The 23,006-nt window shown below is 49.4% G+C and overlaps 1 protein-coding gene across 1 annotated transcript in view; it reads left to right on the top strand.

The window, feature by feature from the left end:
• Positions 1-8,460: 8,460 nt before the first annotated feature.
• LOC136644633 (cytochrome P450 2J2-like) overlaps positions 8,461-23,006 on the top strand; it is a 33,302-nt gene continuing 18,756 nt past the window's right edge. The window contains exons 1-3 of the mRNA XM_066620658.1: positions 8,461-8,634; positions 17,555-17,717; positions 18,949-19,098. Of these exons, the coding sequence (XP_066476755.1) occupies positions 8,461-8,634; positions 17,555-17,717; positions 18,949-19,098 (487 nt within the window). The remainder of the gene's footprint in view (positions 8,635-17,554; positions 17,718-18,948; positions 19,099-23,006) is intronic.

Here is a 23,006-nt window from a genome sequence, read left to right as displayed (position 1 = left end):
TGTGGGAGGCAAAACGTAGCGCATTGCCCCCCCTCTAGGGACACCTCTGGATGCAGCACATGTTCCGTTGGCACAGCTGTACTGGTGGAGGGGGATTTCAGCACGATTGGGCTGCCTTTATATACCACCTCTTCACATATACCACTGCTTCATAATTTCTTTGTGGTGTGTGTGTGCTTGTGTGTGCTGGAGGTTCCTGCACGAATTCCCTGGAGAAAAGACCAGGAAAACCTCTGACTCTTACCCCTTCCTTTTGCTGCCTCTTTCAGGAAGGGGGTCGTCAGGCGCTCAGATATTAAAAAGGGAGAAGTATGAGGACTACTTAACAAGAACAGAAAATAAAAATTGCTAATAATGTAATCTTAAAAATTAAAATAGGTTGTTACATGCTGCGTGTTTTGTTGTGCTCTAAACCAACTATCTTAAATGGTCATCTACCTACAAAAAGAAAGAGAAAATATAAAAGCTAGAATGAGTAGAGGGAGAAAAAGAAAAGGAAAAAAAAAAGATCTGTGGCACTCAGGATTCCTGAAGTGTCTTCTTGGCAAAATGCCCAGAATATTATTGACACAGCATAAAAAGAAATAAACAAAACTAACACAACGGCAGTAATGTGACAGTAGTGCTAAGTTCCAAATAATGGGGAAAGAAAGGAAAAGAAAATTCTCCAGTGGCTCATCATGGAAGAGACTCGGTTATCTTTTTGCATACCCTGAGGTAGACCAGCAAGGAAGGATTCAGCTGATTCTGGAATTCTGAACTGTTTGATGCCTTCTTCGGTTTCAAAGCAGAGACTTGCAGGCAGTGGCGTCACTAAGGGGTGCGGGGGGTGCGGGCTGCACCGATGACGCGCACAGGGGGGTGACGTGCACTGGGGGGTTACATGCTAAAATCGCGGTGGTCAGGGGTAACCCCATCATATTATATACCATTGGATGTGGAACTTTGTGCAGAATGCAATGCAAAAAACCAGAGTGAAATATCTCCTTTCTATCAAAAGTTATGGCCAAAAAACCAGAGAACAAAAAAATGCATGGATCCCTATGGAAAGTGAAAGTGAGCTGTATCACGCGTTTACTTGTTATAAGGCAAACACGCCTTAGTCCGTGTCCAACAACACCAAAATGGTCCTGATCCAATGAATGCAGCCCCCAAAAACACCTGAGAAGGAAGTCCCTCCCTACAAGCAGATGAAGGTATTGAGCCCTATGGAAAGTGAAACTAAGCCTCACAGTTGTGTTTACTCGTGAGTAAGCAAACGTGCCTAGGCTGGTGTGGGAGATCAGGTGAAGGAGAGTGCAAGGCTACCAGAATGGTCCTTATCCTATGCACCTGGAGCTAAACAAGTGCTCCAGAAGATAGCCACCCCCCACTAAAAAGGTTCAAAACAGAGGCTTCAGCTAATAAGGTGAACCTTTTTGAGATTTGCAAAGCCAGGTGGATCCTGATAGTGATCTGATTGAAACAGAAGTTCTTAAATTGAACTGGGCACAGAGTATGTCTGAAAATCTTACTGATTTTGGAGGTAGGGAAATTCAGGCAGGCTACAGAGGAAATTCACTTGATGGAACAGGGCTGGCTTCTGCTTATTTAATTATTTGTTTTACTTTAATTATTTATACTGATTTATTTTAATTTGCCTGATGATGTCACTTCCACCATGACATCACTTCTGGTGGGTCTTGGACAGATTGTCATTCTAAAAAGTGGGTCCCAGTGCTAAAAGTTTGAGAACTGCTGCAATAAAGTGTTAGTAAGTTGACACCCTTGGAGGTGTGTGTGACACCACTAGTGACTAAAATAACTAAAATCATAATTTGGAAGAACAAGACCATCAAGTTATATATCAGTGCATCATTTCATGCAGAATATGTTCTATCTTTGTTTTATCAAAAGGTACAGCCAAAAAACCAGTGGGGACGGAGTGATGGTACACCACCAAGCCCACCACCTGGGGTATTGCCCTGCCCACTGCATGGGGGGTGACGCGCTGGCATCCCGCAGCGGGTGACGTGAACCCTAGTGACGCCACTGGTTGCAGGATATTTTGTGAAGTATTTTATCTTGAGATCTCTCACCATGAGACAGGCTTTCCTGATTTTGTATCTTTGCTGTGCAACGTCAGGTGGCAGATCAGGGAAAAGCATAATACAACTTTGTTGACATTCCAGATTGCCCATTTGCCTTGCAACAGATAGAATATGGCTGTGCGTAGATGGTTGCAGAAATTGCACAATCCATATCTTAGTAGTAGACTGATTTGCCACAGCCTTGGTTGCCCAACGTGGGCTTGAATAGACCCTCTCTATGAAGAGCTCTAGGTCATCTGGTATTTTCCACAATAGACAAAGGAATTTCTCCATTGAGACTATGGCTTCCCCAAGCCCTCCGGCAGAGATCTGAGAGTCTGGAACGCCCAGTACACGAATGTTGCCTGCCCTAGCATTTTTTTCCAGCAGGGATACAAGGGCATTCATAAGGGAGTGAGAAGCATGCACAGCAGTTCCCTGATGATTAACTTTAGCCTCTAAAGCATTAATTTTAGTTTCCATTGTATTTACCTTAGTCTGAAGAGCAGAAAGATTGTCCCGCACCTCCTGAACAGCTCCAGTGAGTTTTTTCAGCTCCTGCATTTGCAATTAAGCTGATTCGATATCTGATCTTGATAGTTCCGAGTTTGCTCCTGGGAGTTTTCCATAAGTTCCAAAAGTTTGTCTAACTTGTTGACATCCTCAGCCGGTTTCTGCAGCAGCAGATGTCTGTCTGGTAGTGGGGGGAGAAGAAGCTGAAGAAACGGAGGCAAGCCTATCTGTTTTCAAAGGCATTTTTGAGGGCAACCTTGGCACAAAAGTCAGGAAAATGAGTAAGAAATGAGCCAAATAGTCATTCAAAGGTTCTTAGCGAGATAGTGAAACCAAACAAGAAGTCCTCTTCAGTACATATTAGCAATTCCAACAGGATTTGCACACTAAATGCACCGGTCAGTTCGCCATCACACCGGAAGCTTAAAGTGACCCTCTGTCTGATGTGGCCCATTCAGGGGTGCCCCACTGAAGAAAATTCCACACACTGGATGTTCTGAAAACTTAAGGGGCTGGGGTTTCATCAGGCAGACTGTTGTGCCCTGATGTGGCTTTGGATTTTCCTCTTTGCCTTACTGGTTTGGAGGTGTGCAGCCATTTGGCCATGCATGTTAGAGGGAACAGTGATGGTGAGCAGGTAAGGTTGAGCAGCAAGCACCAACCCAACCCGCTGAAGTACCAGTTCAGCATACCCACAGTGAAGGGGATGAAGTGAAACTAGACCAGAGTTGCCAGCTCCAGGCTGGTGATGGAGCCAGTGCCCGGCCCAATGCCCCAGCCGCCCCAGCATGTATACCTTGCTCCTCACATACAGCCTGTCACATACATGACTGATCATACCAAAATGTCTGTGAGGCCACCGGCACCTCTCCCCAGCCCACACTCCCTGTCATGGTCAACCTGATGTCCAGCATGGCTATCCCACTGCATTCCATCATGGATGCAGACAGTGAAGTCTCCCACTCAATGTGCATCATGCTGGATAGCCAACAGCAGAGTCGCCTTGCAGAGTCCCAGTGCCCCTGCCCCCACCACTTTCCAGAGAAAAGTGCCACCCGTCGCTCTGTGACGGGTAGAGACTGCAGGCTGGTTGACTTTTGGTGGTGAGCTGCATCCAACCCCTGGGCCATAGGCTGCCTACCCCTGACCTAGGCAATGGTTCCTCCCTAGAAAACCACACATATGGTTGTATTTTCCTCATTCACCTCCAGGGGAAGCTGGAAGGACAGTCAGGAATGGACAGATAAGCTCTGTTCAGAAATGGAATGAACATGCCCACTTTCACATTGGTCTGCCAATTTCAGGACAGTTCCTACTTCAGATTTTACTGCTGATCAGAGGCAGGAAATCAGGAAATAGGTCTGGCCCTGGATCTTCCCATAGCCAACGTCATTGTGTGGACTTGCTCAATGGCAAGGAGGATGCAATGTGGCTATTTTTTCAAAACATTGATCCAAGTCACCCACCTTGCTTCACTCAGGGCCCAACCCTTTCCAACTTTCCAACACAGATGCAGCCTTGAGGAGGCCTCTGTGACTGCCCCCCTGCCACAGGATGCAGCGCACACCCCACTGGCACAGCTGCATCAGCACTGGAGAGTTGGATAGGATTGGGTCTCAATGGCTTAACATTTATGCCTAAATCTAACAAGTGGTTAGAATTTGCGGACACTGAGTTGATGCAGAGAAATAACTACAGAGCCTCCCCACCAGAAGTCCTTCGAAAGCGCTGCTGTCGTGTGAGGCACGCAAGCACCCACAACCCATACATGGACCATGACCCCAGACCCTGCGGAGTGCATGGGTGGTGGGTGCTTGGGTGCCTCTCACGGTGGTGGTGCCTTTCCCCATCTCTCTCTCTCTCTCTCTCTCTCTCACACACACACACACACACACACACACACACACACACACCCCAGCTGCTTAAACAAGGGAAGAACAAGCCCTGCTCAGGGCTCTCACCCCCTGCGAGCCAGTAGGTGGTGTTAGTCAGCAGGCTCTCACTCTGAGAGGCCAAGCAGAGAGTTGCTGCTACCATAAGAGCAGGAGGCCTTGCCAAGCCAGACAGTGGTTCGATTGCCAGGTGTGATACGGAGCCAAATACAACGCCAAGGCGGAAAGCAAAGCACAAGTGTTATCTGAGGCTTCAAATGGCTCCTGACAAAGCCTCAGAGCAGACAGGAGCCCTGACATCCGGTGCAGCAAACCTTTTACATGGTACACACAAAAAAAGCACTAGGCAACACTCAAAATCACAAAGTTACGCCCCTTTACCTGAAAGCAACACTCTTTACTGAGTACTTTCCCATCATGCTCTCTCCATGAGCTGGTCACGCAGGAGGCTTGTGCACCTTCCTCCGTGCCAACTTATCGGCCAAGCAGCATTGAAACTGTGCTTGGAAAGTGTGCGCATTGCAAGATGCGCTCTGTTGCTTTACTCTTTATCTTGCTTTCTCAGCCATGTGGAACCTTGAGTCATTTACCTGTAAGGGGAATTTCAATTTATTCCCTCTGTTAACAAGACAGAGCAAGGCCGAGTAACTCTAACCAGAGTGTCAGGGCCCAATCCTCCAATTTTCCAGGGCCGGTGCAGTGGTGTCGGTGGGATGTGAGCTGCATCCTTTGGCGGGGAGGCAGTCACAGAGGCCTCCTCAAGGTAAGGGAACGTTTGCCGGGTCCCAGCCCAACTTCCTGCCCGCCCGCCCGCCCGTGGGGCCACCCACCGGCCACCCTCCTCGCGCCCAGGAGCAGCAGCGCCGGGAGGAGGCGACTGTGGAGCGCGCAGCTTGGAGCTGAGCTTGGAGGCTCCTGAGGCGTCGCGCGCGCTCCAAGCAGGAGGAGGGCGCGTGTGCGGGGGTGCACCGCCTGCCGGCTTCGCGAGTGAGCCGCGCGCGCGACAGGAACCCCCGCGGCGCCTGCGCCTCCTTCTGAAGGGCCAGTGGCGCCGCCCGTGCGCGCAAGGCTGGCGCAGCGCCGGGCCTTTCCTGCAGCCCTCCGTGCAGAAGGCAGGAGTCTCCGAGCTCCCCTCGCGTGCCTGCCGCGCCCCCTCAGAAGGCGGGAGGGGCCGGCTTTGAGCAGAGGGGCGGCCCATGTCCTTCCTCCTCCGGAACAGGAGGTTCTCCGGGAGGCGCCGCCCGCAGTGCGTGGAGTCGGGACAGGCGGCTTGCGAGGAGGCAGCGGCAGGCGAACGTCCCTCTGCGCCGCCTTGCTGGAGTCTGACAAGTGCTGGTCTGGTCCGGGGTGGGCCTAGGCAAGCCGAACCACACCCGCCTCCCCCCCCTTCCTCTTCCTCCCCACGCAGAGCCTGCTTCTCGGAAAGGGGCAAAGGAGAGGAGGCTGCGAGCGGCCTCTCACGTTCGCTGTGTCCGCTGCTTTGCCAGAAGGCTCCACACCAGGAGGTCAGTCCTCCCACCCCCTTGTGCCAGACGGGCAGCTCTGCCAACGCCGGGGCTGTTCGTCACAGGATCATTGTCCCTTTCCCTCTGGGTGCCAAGATGAAGGGAAAGGGAGAAGTCTGGCTTGCGTCCCTGATTTTGCTGCACAGCTCCTTGAATACAGCAAGCAGCCCTTTTTATCTGCATTTCCTCAGGGGTGGGGGAAGCAGGCCAGGTTTAGAAGTTTCCACCTGCTGTGAGCCAAGCAACTCCCTCAGTTTGTTAATCATCATTCCAGGTTGATCCCCAAGAAATTCCACCACTGATCCTCCAAACCTGTAACTTTTAGCTTTTCTGCAGCTGTTTAAGAGAGAATTCACAATCTGCTTTAAATTGAGAAACTGTATGATGTTTCCCAAGTGTGTATTCAGCACAAAGATTCTTTTTTTTACTTTGAAAGGTATAGAATTAGTTTTATAGTTTGAAGTACAGATCCCCTATTTGCATAAGTAGCCAGCAAGGAAGAATTCTGCTTTTGTCACCAAAGATCTGCCTGAAGTTTGAAAGAGTGGAGAAGTTCTGGATGGCGTGAATCTTAGCAGCTCAACGTAGAACGTCAGATAATGGAGGAAGGACTGGTGGGGGGGATTGACAGTCAGGAGGCAGGCTCTAGATCTGGGGTCGACAACCTGCCATTCTGGAGCCGCAAGCGGCTCTTTCAGCCTTTTGCTGTGGCTCTGTGTGGGGACAACCCATGGGGGGAGGGGCTCGCCCTCCCGCGACGCAGCCGCCACTCACCAGCCTGAGCGCACGAGCGCAGCTCCCACGCCTCCTGCGGCTGCGCCCCATAGGAGAGGGTGCGAACGGGCTGGCGGAGCAGCTCCTGCCCAAAGAGCCCGCACCACCGCTGAGGGCAAGCCCCCGCTGCCACCGCACGTTCCCTCCTGCCCGAGCCACAGCGCAAAAGCAAGCAATTGAGTGCAGCTGCTCAGTCCTCCTCCCAAGCTCTGAGCACAATCCTGTGTGTGTCTCCTCAGAAGTAAGTCCCATTGTGCTTGCTCCCAGGAAAGTGTGCACAGGATAATAGCCTTCAAGCTCCCCACTCAGCATTCCCCCATGGCTTACTCGCCCTCTCTCTGCCCCATTTCCTGAGTGCAGCTGCTCTGTCCTCCTCCCAAGCTCTGAGCACAATCCTGTGCGTGTCTCCTCAGATGTAAGTCGCATTGTGCTTGCTCCCAGGAATGTGTGCACAGGATTAAAGCCTTCAAGCTCCCCACTCAGCATTCCCCGTCACTCACTCACACTCTCACTGCTCCATTTCCTTCACTTGGAAACCTGAAAGGGGTTTGGAGACCCTTGCACCAGATGGTATTCTGTATATGTTTGTATACTGTATGTGTAACATACTGTATATGTAGCACCAAAGCATATTTCATTGTTGGGAAATAATCACTGTTAGTATGCCTTTTATTTTATGCAGTTTTGAACTCTTAGCTTGTTTGTTCAGGAGTACTTTTGTGAACAGTGTTAAGTAGTACTAAGTGGTCTTGTTCAGAGGTAGTATTGTGTGTAAAGGCATTTACAAAAGTACAGAAGTAAATGACTGTAAAGAATGATGGTATCCTTCACAAGCAGTTCACCTGTGCACAATCTAAAACAGTTGTTCTCCAACTGTGGGTCTGGACCTGATTTTTAGTGGGACCTATAAGAGGGGAGTGTATTATATAACTGTGACCTACAAGAGGGGAGTGTATTATATAACTGGGACCTATAAGAGGGGAGTGCAAACTATATATGCAGTGTTAGCTTCATTTTAGATGTCAAAAGGGTTTTGTGGCTCCAAGGTTTTCTGGGAGGGTCCAAATGGCTCTTTGAGTGTTTAAGGTTGCCGACCCCTGCTCTAGATGGTTCATGAGGCCCTACACCTGGGAAGGGCACATGTTGGCAAGACTATGGAATCGCGCTCTGAATGGTGGTTCTGGAACAACGTCTAGTGTAGCTGAAAAGGCCGATTCGGGAGTGACAATCCCTTCCACACTGGGAGCAAGTGCAGTTTTTACCACACTGAAGAGTTTGGTGTCTTCTACCAGCTTGGCCACCTCACTGCTTACCCTCAGCTCCAGATCATTTTGTGAACACATAAATAATATGTTAGAATATATATGGCACTTAAACAAGTCTGTGCTAGTCCAGGATTGGCTTATGCCTTGGATTTTAAACCCTCTCAATTCTTACAATATCACATACCAGTATTAGCCCTATGTATGATGACATAAGAGTATAATACGTGCTAGAACAAACACATTCCTAGATCAACCGGTTATGATACCAGATAAGATCTATTGTATACTTTATTATAAGCAGTGAACTATATAAGGAGTCAGTAAAAGAAAACAGGGAGTGGTAGCAATACCTCTGACAAAACGAGAAGCTGCTTCAGAAAGAACATTCAGCCTGCCCAGCTGTGCAGATACAGGAAGGCAGAGAGAGAGAGAGAGAAGAGCCATGGCAATCTGGTGGGAAGTGGTATTGTTGATCATTCTGATTCTGTGGCTGATTCTGCACTTCCTGAAACAACTCTGGGAATCCAGACTGTACCCTCCGGGCCCTCTTAGACTTCCCTTTATTGGAAATCTGTGGTGGTTTGGGTTCAAGTTTTCTGCTGATACTTTGGCAAAGGTATGTCTCAGTTGAGTAAGAGAAAGAGGGGAGAGTCCTGGTAAAGCATAAGAACAGGTGGTTTCCCTGCCACTTACGTTCTGTGAGTGGTCATCTATGGGCACCATATGGTCTGAGGGCACATGAGAGAGGCAGCTTCACTGAAGCCAGGCTGACCTAGGTCTGCTCAGGATTGGACCTGGGAATTCCATGTATGCTGAGTTCCATGGTTGAAGACAGGTGCGATATAAAGGTAATAACTAAAAATGTGCATTCTGCACCTGAGCAGAGCACACTTTGGGAACATTCAAGTGCAGAATGTTCACCCCTTTTCTATTCAAGGGATCACTCTCTTTATGAAAAACTCTGATAAGCCTTCCAGAAGAAGCAGTGTCCCTTCAAAGAAACATCAAAATGCAAATCCAAACATGGACCTGGTACTTTGTACTGAAGGGGAAGGTGGAGATCTGTAGACAAGGGAGCCAATGTCGGTTTTTTGTCACTGACAGATCATTAGCAAGTGAAGGTGAGACAACTGGGGCTCAGGGGCTCTGCAACAGTGCAGAGAACAAGTTTGGATGGGCTTCTAGGCTGCCCTCAAGTGCTTCTAAGTGACACGGCTGTTTGGTCAAAACCTGTGTTGACCTCTGCATCTCTCCCTGTTTAACTAGAGCCACCCAAGGGGCACAGAGAGGCCTGATCCAAAGGATTGCTAAAGCAATGAGGTGATTTTGTCACTGCAAAACTGAAACAGTTTCAACTTAATGCAGGGACTGAAAGAGGAGTGTGCTGAGGCCAGCACACAATGGTGGGCACCCAGGAGGGTAGCTGTAGCATTACTGACCTGGCAGATGCTGTATTCTGGCCAAATCAGAGCAGCGTCAGGGTGGGGCAAGAGAGGAGGAGGGTGCCAACAGTGCCAACAAGGACAGACAGCACCAGGAGTTCTCGACAAAGAGGATTACGTCCCATATCTGGTTGTTGTCCTGTGATGAAATAGAATTCTTTTCACGGCAACTCCCAAGTCCTTGATAGGACTGGGCTACTGCAGTGGCATCACTGGGGTTTGCATCACCCAGTGTGGGAGACCAGCGCATCACCCCTATGCTGTGGGCGGGGCAAACTCCAGGTGGTGGATGTGGTGATCTACCATTGCCCCGCCCCCACTGGTTCTTTTGCTGTACCTTTTGATAGAATAAAGATGTTTCAATGCAGTTTTTTCATTGCATTCTGCATGAAATTACTCATTGATTGATATATAACATGATGGTATTATTTTTTCAAATTGTGATTTTAGTGATTTTGGTCATAGTGGTGTCACCTCTCGCTCAGGTTGTCCACTTAGGAACAACTTATTGGAGCAATTCTCAAACTTTTAGCACTGGAACCCGCTTTTTAGAATGACAATTTGTTCAGGACCCACCAGAAGTGTCATCATAAAGCAAATTAAAATAAATAATTAAAATAAAGTAAAAAAAATAATTAAATAAGGGGAAGCCAGCCCTGTTCCACCAAGTGAATTTTCTTTGTAGCCTGCCTGCAATAACACCCCCCCCTTCCCAACCCCCCCAAAAAAATTCAGTAAGTTTTCAGCCCTATCCGGTACCCAGCTCAATTTGTGGTTGGCAACCTTTAGTCTCGAAAGACTCTGGTATCGCGATCTGAATGGTGGTTCTGGCACAGCGTCTAGTGTGGCTGAAAAGGCCGATTTGGGAGTGACAATCCCTTCCACACCGGGAGCAAGTGTAGTGTGTCCGTGGTCTGTCTCCCTGGCTGTGGGCCTTCCTTCTTTGCCTCTTTGCCTCAGTCTGTTGGCCAAGTGTCTCTTCAAACTGGGAAAGGCCATGCTGCACAGCCTGCCTCCAAGCGGGCCGCTCAGAGGCCAGGGTTTCCCACCTGTTGAGGTCCACTCCTAAGGCCTTCAGATCCCTCTTGCAGATGTCTTTGTATCGCAGCTGTGGTCTACCTGTAGGGCGCTTTCCCTGCACAAGTTCTCCATAGAGGAGATCCTTTGGGATCCGGCCATCACCCGTTCTCACGACATGACCAAGCCAACACAGGCGTCTCTGTTTCAGCAAAGTATACACGCCGGGGATTCCAGCTTGTTTCAGGATGGTGTTGTTTGGAACTTTGTCCTGCCAGGTGATGCCGAGGATACGTCGGAAAGTATTCAGCTTCTTCTCCTGTTGTGAGCGAAGAGTCCATGACTCGCTGCAGTACAGAAGTGTACTCAAGACACAAGCTCTGTAGACCTGGATCTTGTTATGTTCCGTCAGCTTCTTGTTGGACCAGACTCTCTTTGTGAGTCTGGAAAACGTGGTAGCTGCTTTACCGATGCATTTATTTAGCTTGGTATCGAGAGAAAGAGTGTCGGAGATCGTCGAGCCAAGGTACACAAATTCATGGACAACCTCCCGCTCATGCGCAGAGATTACAATGCAGGGAGTTGAGTCCACATTCTGAACCATGACCTGTGTTTTCCTCAGGCTGATTATCAGTCCAAAGTCTTGGCAGGCCTTGCTAAAATGATCCATGAGCTGCTGAAGATCATTGTCAGAGTGGGCGGTGACAGCTGCATCGTCGGCAAAGAAGAAGTCACGCAGACATTTCAGCTGGACTTTGGACTTTGCTCTCAGTCTGGAGAGGTTGAAGAGCTTTCCGTCTGATCTGGTTCAGAGATAGATGCCTTCTGTTGCAGTTCCAAAGGCCTGCTTCAGCAGGACAGCGAAGAAAATCCCAAACAAGATCAGCTCGAGAACACAGCCCTGCTTCACTCCACTTTGGATGTCAAAGGGGTCTGATGTGGAGCCATCGAAGACAACAGTGCCCTTCATGTCCTTGTGGAAAGACCTGATGATGCTGAGGAGCCTGGGTGGACATCCGATCTTGGGGAGAATCTTGAAGAGGCCGTCCCTGCTGATCTGGTCGAAAGGCTTCTTGAGAACTATGAAGGCTATAAAGAGTGGCTGTCGTTCTCTGCATTTCTCCTGCAGCTGTCTAAGGGAGAATACCATATCAGTGGTGGACCTGTTGGCTGGGAATCCACACTGCGTTTCTGGATAGACACTCTCTGCAAGTACCTGGAGCCTCTTCAGTGCAACTTGGGCAAACAGCTTTCCTACAATGCTAAGGAGAGAGATGCTGCGGTAGTTATTGCAGTCACCCCGTCGCCTTTGTTCTCGTACAGCATGACAACGTTTGCATCCCTCATGTCCTGGGGTACTCCACCTTCTCTCCAGCAGAGGCAGAGGATTTCATGCAGCTCAGTGGCAATTATCTCTTTGCAGCACTTTAGGACTTCAGCAGGGATGCTGTCTTTCCCAGGTGCCTTGCCAGAGGCGAGGGAGTCCAGGGCCACGTGAAGTTCTGTTAGGGTTGGTTCACTGTCAGGCTCCTCCAACACAGGCAGGCACTCAGTTGTTGTTCAGTGCTTCTTCGGTGACTACATTTTCTTGGGAATATAGCTCAGAGTAGTGCTGCACCCAGCGTTCCATCTGCTGTGCCCGGTCCTGGATGCCTTTGGCAGACTTCAGAGGGGCAGTTTTCTTCTGTGTTGGACCTAGGGCCTGCTTGATACCATCATACTTCCCCTTGATGTTGCCCGTTTCAGCTGCTATCTGTATCTGGGAACAGAGCTGGAGCCAGTAGTCGTTCGCACATCTCCTGGCAGTCTGCTGGACTTTGCTGTGAGCAGCTCGGAGGACCTGCAGGTTGCGCTCACTGGGACAGGCCTTTTATGCTGCTTGAGCTGTCCTCTTTTCCTCAATAATTGGTTGTAACTCCTCAGAGTGGGCTTCAAACCAGTCTGCCATCTTGTTGGTCTTCTTGCCAAATATGGGCAAGGCAGTGCTATAAACGGCATTCTTGAAATGTTCCCGTCTGTTGGATGCATCTGCATCGGCCGAGCCTGGAAGAGATTACTCAAGCGCTTATGCAAATTCCTCCACTTTTCCCTGGTCCCGGGTCTTGCTGGTGTCAATGCAGACACCCAGTTCGATTCAAGTTCTTATATTTCAAGCATATCACTGTCAGGACCCACCTGGCTTTACAAGTCTGAGAGCCCAATCCTATGCCTGTCTACTCAGAAGTAAGTCCCATTATAGTCAGTGGGGCTTACTGTCAAGAAAGTGTGGATAGGATTGCAGTCTAAAACAGAAAAAAATTCACCTTACCCTGTCAAACCTGTTTCATTCTTTTTATGGGGGGGCTGCCTTCTGGAGCATTTGTTGAGCTGCAGTTCCATCAGATCAGGACCATTGCAATGCCCCTGGGCTACTGAGTACAGGTTGAGCCTACTTATCTGGAAATTTGTTTCAATGCATTTTCCCCCCAGCACCCCCCCCCCCGTTTAGCCGGATTCAACCCAACCTGAAGCCTCTCAAAGTGCTTGCAGAGCCTTTGCCAATTATCTTTGAAAATGTAGTCCTAGTTTTTTAAAAAGGGGGAAATGAGGACCCAGGAAATTACCTGGGAAATTACAGACCCATCAGTCTGACTCCAGTAAGTCAAGGCAAGATATTAGAACAAATTTTAAAACATACAGTCTGCACACATCTGGATAACAACTGGATAACAAGTAGGCAAACTTGCCTTAGTCCGTCGGAGAAGGCAGGCTGAGAAGAATCCAATGACCCCAGAATGGTCCCGTTCCAATCAGTGGCGTCGCTAGGGGGGGTGCGGGTGGTGAAGGCCGCACTGGGTGACGCACACAGGGGGGGGTGATGCTTTAAAATCGCGGTGGTTAGGAATAACTGCATCATATACAGTTATATACCGTTATATACCGTTGGATGCAGAATTTCCTGCTGAATGTAATGAAAAACACCAGACTGAAATATTTCCTTTCTATCAAAAGTTTTATTTATTTATTTATTTATTTATTTATTTATTTATTTATTTACTTATTTGGTTTATATTCCGCCTTTCTCCCCGAAGGGCACCCAAGTTATTGGCCAAAAAGCAAAAACAAAAAATGCATGGAGCCCTATGGAAAGTGAAACTGAGCCATATCATGCATTTACTCACGAGTAGCAAAAGTGTCTTAGTCTGTCGGAAAGGGTAGCCTGAGAGGAATCCAGTGACACCGGAATGGTTACTATCCAATTAAAGCAGCCCCCCAAAACACCCAAGGAGGTCCCTCCCTCCAAGCAGACGAATGTATTGAGCCCTATGGAAAGTGAAACTATGTTACACACTTGCATTTACTGACAAGTAAGCAAAGGTGCCTTGGCTCTGATCAGACCAGGCAAAGAGGAATGCTAGGCCATCATAGTGGTCCCAATGTGATGAAAGTGGAGCTCAATAAATGCTCCAGAAGGCAACCCCCCCCCCCACACACACACTAAAAAGCATAAAAACAGAGGCTTCAGGTGGTAAGAATTTTTTTCTTGCTTAGACTTGCAAAGTCAGCTGGGTCCTGATAGTGATATGGTTTAAACATCAGAATTTAAATTGAACTGGGCACTGGATGGGGCTGAAAATCTTAGGGCACAATCCTAACTCCTTATGTCAGTGCTTTCCAGCACTGACATAAGGGCAGTGCAGCTCTGAGGGAAGGGGACAAACATTCCCTTACTTTGGGGAGGTCTCCGTGAGTGCCCCCCAACTGCAGGATGCAGCACATGTCCCATTGGCACCGCTATGCCAGTGCTGGAAAGCACTGACATAAGGAGTTAGGATTGCACCCTTAGTGATTTTGGGGTGGGGAGCGTAGATCCAATCCCAGACCCAGTAAGTAAGCCAACCGCAGACCCTGGGAAGGACGGCACAGAGGTCGGGGAAGGATGTTTCAGGGGCATTCTGGGGCAGGTGGGTGGGCAGCAGGCAGACTGGTGGTAAGACTGGGCCCAGGAGGGGGGTGGTGCCAGGATCCAGCACTTAGGCCAGTTCCTAGCCCCCCTCCCAAGTGGCCAAGTCTTACACTAGGCTGCTTGGATCTGTGCCAGGACATGTTCAGATTGGGCTGCCCATGGCATCCAAGTCAAAACAAAAGCCAAATGAAGAAGAAGAAGAAAGGTTTTGGCCCTTGCCAGGGAGGGCATTGTTCTTGATTTCAGATGGGGGAGGGGAGTTCCAGAGAAAAACAGATAAAACTATGACTATGGGCGCAATCCTAACCAGCACTTATGCCGGCATAGGAGCCCCGGGAGCTCCTAAAGCACGTTTGCGCCTTTATCCATGGGAGGAAGCTGCATCAGTGCATCTAGATGCACTGATGCACGAAGTCCAGCAGAAGCCTCCGCGGCGGCTTCCTTGCGCCGACACAAGTGGCGAAGGTAGGCGTGAAGGAGGTGGGAGCGGGCGTTTCTGGGCGGGGGAGGATGGGCAATGGGCGGCACAGAGGGAGCCAGGGTGGGGCTGGGACCCAGCAGTTATGCCGGATCCCAACCCCTGTCCCCAGGGAAAATGGAGCAGCTTCAAGCCTCTCCGCTCTCCTCGAACTTGCACCACCTCCAGAGGTGGTGCAGGTCCGAGGAGACCCATTGGGGCAAGCAGCCCTTACCCAGGGGTAAGGGGAAGCGCTTCCCCTTGCCCCTGGTAGAGCCGCTGCACTCAACAAACCTGCGTTGGATGCCGCGCAAGCCTCCTGGCTTGCCTGCTCCGGCGTAGGTTTGGATTGCGCCCTAAGGCAGTTAAAAAATCAAACAAAAAATTACCTGACATCAGTAGTCAAAATACAACTGGTGGAGAACCAGTTCTAGAAGTAGATAGTTTTATCTACTTAGGAAGTATAGTTACAACTGATACATCTTGCAGCCCAGAAGTAATCAGAAGAACTGGCCTAGCAACAGCTACATATGCAAATTAAAGAAATCAGCAAGGAATAATAAGCATCTTTGAAGAACCATAAAAATTAAAGATTTATTCCCACAATCAATCCCACTGTACTATGCGACTGTGAGACCAGGACTCTAAAGAAATATGAACAACAGAAAATAGACTTTTTTGCTGCCTGCTGTCTACGCAAAATAATGAAAGTTGGTGGTGTCAACAACGAAGAAATGAAGATGTCTGGTTCCAAGCAGATGAGAAAAACCTCTTAAGTGCAGGTTATAAAATCCAGCTTGGGCTGCTTTTGCCATGGCTGCATATGAACAACTCTTGTCAAGCTAGCAGATAATGGCAAAAGTGCTGGAAAAAGACCAAGAGGAAGTCCAGAGAAATGATGGCTTGATAACATTCAAGAGAGCAAAACTTGGTTTACTAACTGATACACATATGTAAAAATTGCTTGGGATGGCTTATTATCATTGAGGACACTGTTACATTATTTGAATGGGAATTGTTTTATAAATTGTCTATCGACAACATGCACAAGCACACACACACTCGGAGAGAGAGAGAAAGAGAGACGCTTTTCATGACACATAAGGACTTGAGTCACACATGACCAAAACTTGGGGTTTTACTCTAAAAATAAAATGACTCAAACTTGAGTCAAGGCTTGCTTTTGTGTGTATTTTTTTTTCCTTTTTTCCAAAAAGACTTGGACTTGAGTCAAAATTACTCAAAAGTTGGCTTTGGACAAGTCATGACGCGTGGGCGACTCGAGTCAAGTGGGCGGAGACTCAGGACTTGACTTGAGACTCGGCTCTGTGGCTCCAGCACATCCCTGCTTGTGCCACTGTGGACAAAGGGCAGACCCCTTGTTCCACCAACCCAATTTCAGTTCAGAAATGAAAATAATTGGAGAAAATCAACAGTAAATTTACTTGGGGGGGGGAATCAGTTGGAGGAGTATGCATTTAGAGCAGTGTTTCTCCAACTGTGAGTCAAGACCCACATTGGTGGGTCAAGTTGTGATTGGTGGATCACAAGCCAATTTCAGGTGGGTCCCCATTCATTTCAATATTTTATTTTTCATATATTAGTCTTGATGCTACCATGTACCACGGTATGTGACGGCATTTGGGGAAATGTTACAGACCGGTACTTTTAACAAGCTACTATGTATATTGTTTTAACAATGATATTAAATGGGACTTCCTCCTGGGTAAGTGTGGGTAGGATTGCAGCCTAGGATTGTGAAAAATTTCCTGCTTGATGATGTCACTTCCAGTCATGACATCATTTTTGGTGGGTTCCGACAGATTCTAAAAAGTGACTCCTGGTGCTAAATGTGTGAGAACCACTGATTTAGAGCAGGGGTCTCCAAGCCCCGGCCCAGGGGCCAGCTGCGGCCTGCAACAAGCTTCTATCCGGCCTGCAGCCAGCCTCTTGTCCCCTGAAAGCCTCTGGCCCACTTAACTATACATGACCAAGCTGTGCTCTGTTTCTGGGTGGGTGGGTGTTCTAAGGGCCAGAGAGGTTGATTGAATGAGCCCATTCATTCATTCATTTATTCACTCATCTAAGTTCCATCTCTAATTTATTTAAATTTTATATTTAAATTTTTTTCCCGGTCCTCAACACCACGCCAGATATTTGATGCGTCCCTCTGGTCAAAAAGTTGGGGGCCCCTGATTTAGAGGATCTTTGTGATAAGTTATTTGGGGGCAATCAATTGAAGGGGAATGGATTTAGCCTAATGATTGAGGCTGCGATCCTATCCACACTTTCCTGGGAGTCAGCCCCATTGACTCTAATGGGACTTCCTTCTGAGTGATATGCGTAGGATTGGGCTCTAATTTGTTTGCCTGCTGGTCACCAAAGAGCTGAAACTGTGAAGGGCCTCTGGGAGTGATTGGCTGCACTGTTCTGGTCTTTGGGAGGGCAAGGTAGGGTTAGTAGACAGGGCAGGATAAAAGAAGGGAGCCAATAAAAGGAAGAGGAATGTCCTTGGAATTGGAGAAGGAAGGGAAAATCCAAGTGAAGAATGGGCAGAGAAGAGAGGAACAGCCAGTGATGGCCAGAAGCTCGCAGATAAGGAGGGCTGATGTTCTTGAAATCATCTTGCTTGTTCGAATGTGAATCTTTCTTCTCTGCTTTGGTCCAAATGCAGCTAGCGAAGCAGTATGGAAACATTTTCACGATATGGATTGGGCATATTCCAATGGTGATCCTTTCTGGATTCCAGACAGTGAAAGAAGGACCAATCAAACAATCTGAAGCCTTCGCTGAGCGTCCACTAACTCCTTTCCTGAAAGCAGCATTGAAAGAAAGAGGTAAGAGTCAGAGGTGGTATATAAAGGCAGCCCAATTGTATTGAAACCTCCCTCCAACGAAGCAGCTGTGCCAATGGAACATGTGCTGTATCTTCTGATGGGGGGCAATCACGGAGGTCCCCCAGGGTAACGGAACATTTGATCCTTTACCTTGAGGAAGGCACCCCCTTCCCCAGAGGGTCTCTTCAGTTCTACACCAGACCGTTCTGCACCAGCGCAGAACTGAGGTGAGGAAGGGAAGGGCAGGAGGAAGGAGTTTAGGATACCTGCGCACGCAAGTGGCACTGGTAAACAGTGCTCCTGCACCTGCTCTGCCTCCTGCCCCCTTTCCCATTGCTGCCCTTTCCCCTCCTCCCCCCTCAACCCCATTCCTTCCACTGACCAGCCCTGAAGGATGGTGGACTATCTGCCGGCCCTTATATGTGGCCACCAGACATCATACTGGGGCCTTGCTGCACTTGCTGGTGGAACAGAACTTCTGCCTGCATCCTCTCTCTTCCACTGGTGGAACATGCTGGTGGACTGAGAGGCTAAGTTTGGGGCAAGAGAAAGTTTACAGGGCTTGAGTGTACTGTACTTCAGCAATAATTTCTGATTCTGTTTTTGTGTGTGTGTAGTTTTTATAAAATGATCACTTGTCTCAATCCCTGTGATGAAGATGAAAATCAGACATGAAACAACCTGAGTCCATAAAATGGTTTAATAAAAATATAATTGTATAAACTGTATTTTTAAACTGAACCAAAAAGTAGGCAACCTATCAGAAGCAACAGGGAAACCCTAAATGTAGAAGAATGTTACACACACAGACTCTGCTAATTGGGCAGAGACACCTCTTAACAACTTAATTCTAAGCATGTCTACTCAAAAGTAAGTCCCATTCTATTCAATGAGGCTTCCTCCCAGGTGGGCATGGCTAGGATTGCAGCCTAAGTGCTGGTTCTGTTACCTTGAGTTGGGAGAAAGCAACTGTCCCTCTATCTCCGCAGAGCATTTTCCCCACAGCTGCTTACTGGTGTCTTCCTTGTGGTGACAACTGGTGTTGTTCGTTGCTCTTTTTTACGAGCCCCCTTGGGACAAGGAGCCTTTTTTCATGTATCAGCCCTGCAGTTCTTGGGTTCTGCCAAAACAGGGAACTCTTGAGTTTTAAGCATGAGCAGCAGAAAACCAGCCTCTGCTAGTCTTGCAGCCTTTTTTGATTCTCTGATCTCTCTGATTCTCCTGACCACAGGAATTTTACTTTCAAATGGTCACACCTGGAAGCAGCAGAGACGATTTGGACAAGTGACCATGAGGCGGCTGGGACTGGGGAAGAAAGGCCTGGAGCACCAAATCGAAGAGGTGGCCCAGGAGCTTGTGCAGATCTTTGCACAGGCCAAAGGTAGGTGATGCTAGAAGACATTTCAGGGGTCCGTCTGCTTTTTACCATGCATTCCCCAATAAATACAGCCGACAACTGTTATGGGATTAAATGGGCCACTTTATTAAATTAGAACAAGCGCAACAAGGCAAAATAGGGAAACAATACCGAACCTAAGTGCGGGGTTCTAAGTGGGGGAAACGGCCCTAGCTGTCTACGTCCCCCAGTCTCATAGGGCGTCCACCCGACTCCAGGCGTAGCTCAATAGTTATTAAACCCGCCTTTCACCGTCGCCCGAAGAGGGTAAGCCAGCCAAACTACTATGCTTTCAGGTCACCCCTGCAAGTCCCCAAAGTTCAGACCAGGAGCTAGCCAGCCTGCCTCCTCGAGCCGGTCAAGCATCGTGAGAGCGGTTCTGGTTCACCCCTGCCCTTGCTGGCTTAGATTGGACACCGAGAAGGTCTTCTGTCTACCCACCCCGCACTTCTACCGCCACAAGGGGAGGTCAGCCTAGCGCTTGGCCTTCCCTGCACCCAAAAAGAGTTTCAAGCTTTGTTGCAACTCTGAGAGAAAGCGCCCATAACCCATAGGGGAAAGGTGAACTCCATCGCCACGGTAAAGAGCAGCCTCCTCAAAACCAATACTAAGATGATGGATAGCCACCCCACCAAGCTCTGTGACGACCCTGCCCAGGTAAGCATTGACCCTTTTGCGTGCTACGTCAATTCTTTTCACCACTCTTCCACCGCCAGACTCTCCTAGGCAGCATGTCGGATCACAGGATAGTGATCCCGGGAAACTGATGGACTAACAAATTAAAATCCTTGCGGGCCTGGAGCCTCAAGGACATTACCTCTGACCCAGGTCATTTTCGCCCAAGTGTACCACAATTACCTGCGGCAGGGGGTTGATACCAATGTATTCCAAAAAGGCCGGGGAAAGTTGGCCCCAACACATACCCCTCTTGGCCAAACAGTCAATGTGCGAAACATCACCCAGCGCCAGCTGAGAGCCTAAACTGGATGACATGGCATGCTTCCGAGCCCAAAAAACTATGGAGTGTCCGCAGATCAAGACCCTGGCTGGGCATCTCCTTCGCGGACCTGTTGGAAAAAGAAGCACATCGTGAGATAAGCTCACTGGACAGGCCAAGAGAAAGGAGGAATCCTTCCTCTGCTCTAATGCTCACCCCCACGGCCAGTCACGGTCAGTGACCTGGTCCGCCCTACCTAACTTACAGGACACCCCACCTACACATCACGCCAACAATGGCGCGACACACGCCCACTAAGCGCTGCCAACAGAGCCTACGCGGCTCTGACACATCATGCCAACCTGGCACTGCACATCACGCCAACACAGCGCGGCAGACGCCCACTAAGCGCTGCCAAGAGAGCCTACGCGGCTCTGACACATCGTGCCAACCTGGCACTGCACATCATGCCAACACGGCACAGCAGACGCCCACTAAGCGCTGCCAACAGAGCCTACGCAGCTCTGACACATTGTGCCAACCTGGCACTGCACACATCGCGCCAACCTGGCGCTGCACACGCCCACTGGCGTTGCACACGGAGCCCTTACAGCACCTTAACGAACATAGTATTTAAAGGCACCAGAGCGGCATGAAGCCCAAAAAATTCATGGACATCCTGGGCCTTAAAACACAGTCCCCCACTGAAGGACTCTGTCAGTGGTGTCAAACTGTGACCAAACCCTGGGCGAAAAGCCACATAGAACACTATCAGAGTCACTGCCCGAAATAGCAGGGACTCAAAGGCTGAGAAACATATGGCAATAAACTCCACGCTCAGCCCATGCAAAATGGTGGTTGTAATAGGTAGGCACCTGCCTGAGCCTGCAGGGCATCACCCTCCAAAGCCACCATTTTCCACACCTTAAACTCCTTGGTGAGATCCTGAATTCCCCCAGGCCTGTGACTGAAAGAAATGGCAGCCAGATAGATGAACACAGATCCACCGGATGTCCCCGTTATGCAGTCCAAAATGGACCGCATAAGAGTGTGGGGCGCAAATGGTCAGATCTTACTCAAGTAGCTGGCCATGGGTATATGAAGCCAGTGATGCCAAGATAGCTTCTGGGCCTCGGGCTCGGGATCCTAACTGGCCTCGGAGGCCAGCTACCGGACGCGCTCCTTCTAAACTCGAGAGAGGGCATCGGCTATACTATTCTTAATCCCAGGCACATGTCTGGCTGAGAAAACAGTGTTGATAGCAAGACACTGTTTGACAAAGACTCTAACCAGATTCCTAACCCGGTGGGATTTGGAGGTCAGCATGTTAACTATGTGGACCATGGCCAGATTATCACACCAAAAGCAAACTGAAGAGTTGGCAAACTCCCCAGCCTGCAAGTGGACAGCCACGACAATTGGAAAGACCCTGGTGATCCCCTCTTGGACCCACACCTGTGGCCAGGGGGCTGCACACCAGCATCCTCGGAAAAACACTCCAAATCCCAAGCCTCCCGCAGCATCAGAGTGAACCTGGAGCTCAGCTTCAATCGACTGTAAAAATCTCCAAAAGGAGATCCCGTTGAAATCTTTCAGAAACCCCAGCCACAGCTCCAGGTCCTCCGGCATACCAGGTGACACCTGTAGTCTGTGAGACGGGCGCCAAAGCCCCGCCATAGCATCGCATAAACGACGCACAAAGGCCCTGCCGGGGGCAATGACCTTACAGGCAAAATTAAAATGCCCCACCAGACTTTGTAGCTCCCTCAATGTTAACTTGTTGGACCCTAGGGCGCTAGTCAACATCCCTATCAATTTATCTAATTTGTCCCTTGGCTGGTCTGTGTCACCGAGTCCAACGTGATACCTAGAAAGGTAAGCTTGCTCAGAGGGCCCTCTGTCTTCTCGTGTGCCAGGGGGTCCTGGGGGATGCACTGGAAGCAATCTAAAGGCAGATTGAATATCCGCCTTGGCCATCAAGGCCCCAGGGCCACACTTCTTGAGGCGGGCAACCGCCTAGTCTAAAGAAGTGTATCGGACTAAACACAGGTGGGGCGGTATCCCGTCGTTTACAGAGGAAACCTCCGGAAAGGACAGGTAGTGAATCAGTCTAAATTTGGCCCTGGGCTTTTTTAGGCACCACACCCAGGGAGGACACCTGCAAATTCCTCCACAGAGGAACCGCAAACGGTCCAACTACTCTATTCGCCTCCACCTCCTTGGCTATTTTTCCTCGCACCACCTCCTCCATGCCAGTCACTGACCGGAGGTTGTGAGTGAACATAGGCCTAACTGGAGGCGGGGCCTGGATCTTGAACCCAAACTGAAAACACTCAAACAACAATCCGGCTGCAGAACGATCAGTATAAAATTGCAGCCGGACCTGTTGGAAAAAGAAGCACATCGTGAGATAAGCAAGAGAAAGGAGGAATGCTCCCTCCGCACTAATGCTCACCCCCACGGCCAGTCATGGTCAGTAACCTGGTCCGCCACCTACCTAAACTTACAGGACACCCCACCTACACATCACGCCAACACGGCGCGGCACACGCCCACTAGGCGCTGCCAACGGAGCCTACGCGGCTCTGACACATCGTACCAACATGTCACTGCCCGCATCGCGCCAACCTGGCGCTGCACACGCCCACTGGCGTTACACACGGAGCCCTTGTGGCACCTTAACGAATGTAGTATTTAAAGGCACCAGAGCGCCTCTACCGAAGCGCCTGATGCCCTGGGGGGAGAAACCAATTCTGGCTGCAGTGGTTGCCGGCCCAATCCTAAATGAATGCAGCCAAAACAATTCAGGCCTCAGGCCTAATTGCGACAGCGCTCTTTTAAAAAATGGCCCGAAACTGGTAAAGTGAAAGGGGGGAACGATCCTCGTGACGAAATAGCGGGCCCCACTCCTGCAGGAGCCATTAAGCAGTACTGTTCCATGATAGATACTGGACAA

The sequence above is a fragment of the Tiliqua scincoides genome, chromosome 3 (genome assembly GCF_035046505.1).
Source record: "Tiliqua scincoides isolate rTilSci1 chromosome 3, rTilSci1.hap2, whole genome shotgun sequence".
Classification (NCBI taxonomy): Eukaryota; Metazoa; Chordata; class Lepidosauria; order Squamata; family Scincidae; genus Tiliqua; species Tiliqua scincoides.
Note: the sequence above shows the minus strand (reverse complement) of the source record. Positions and strands in the feature narration are given on the sequence as shown.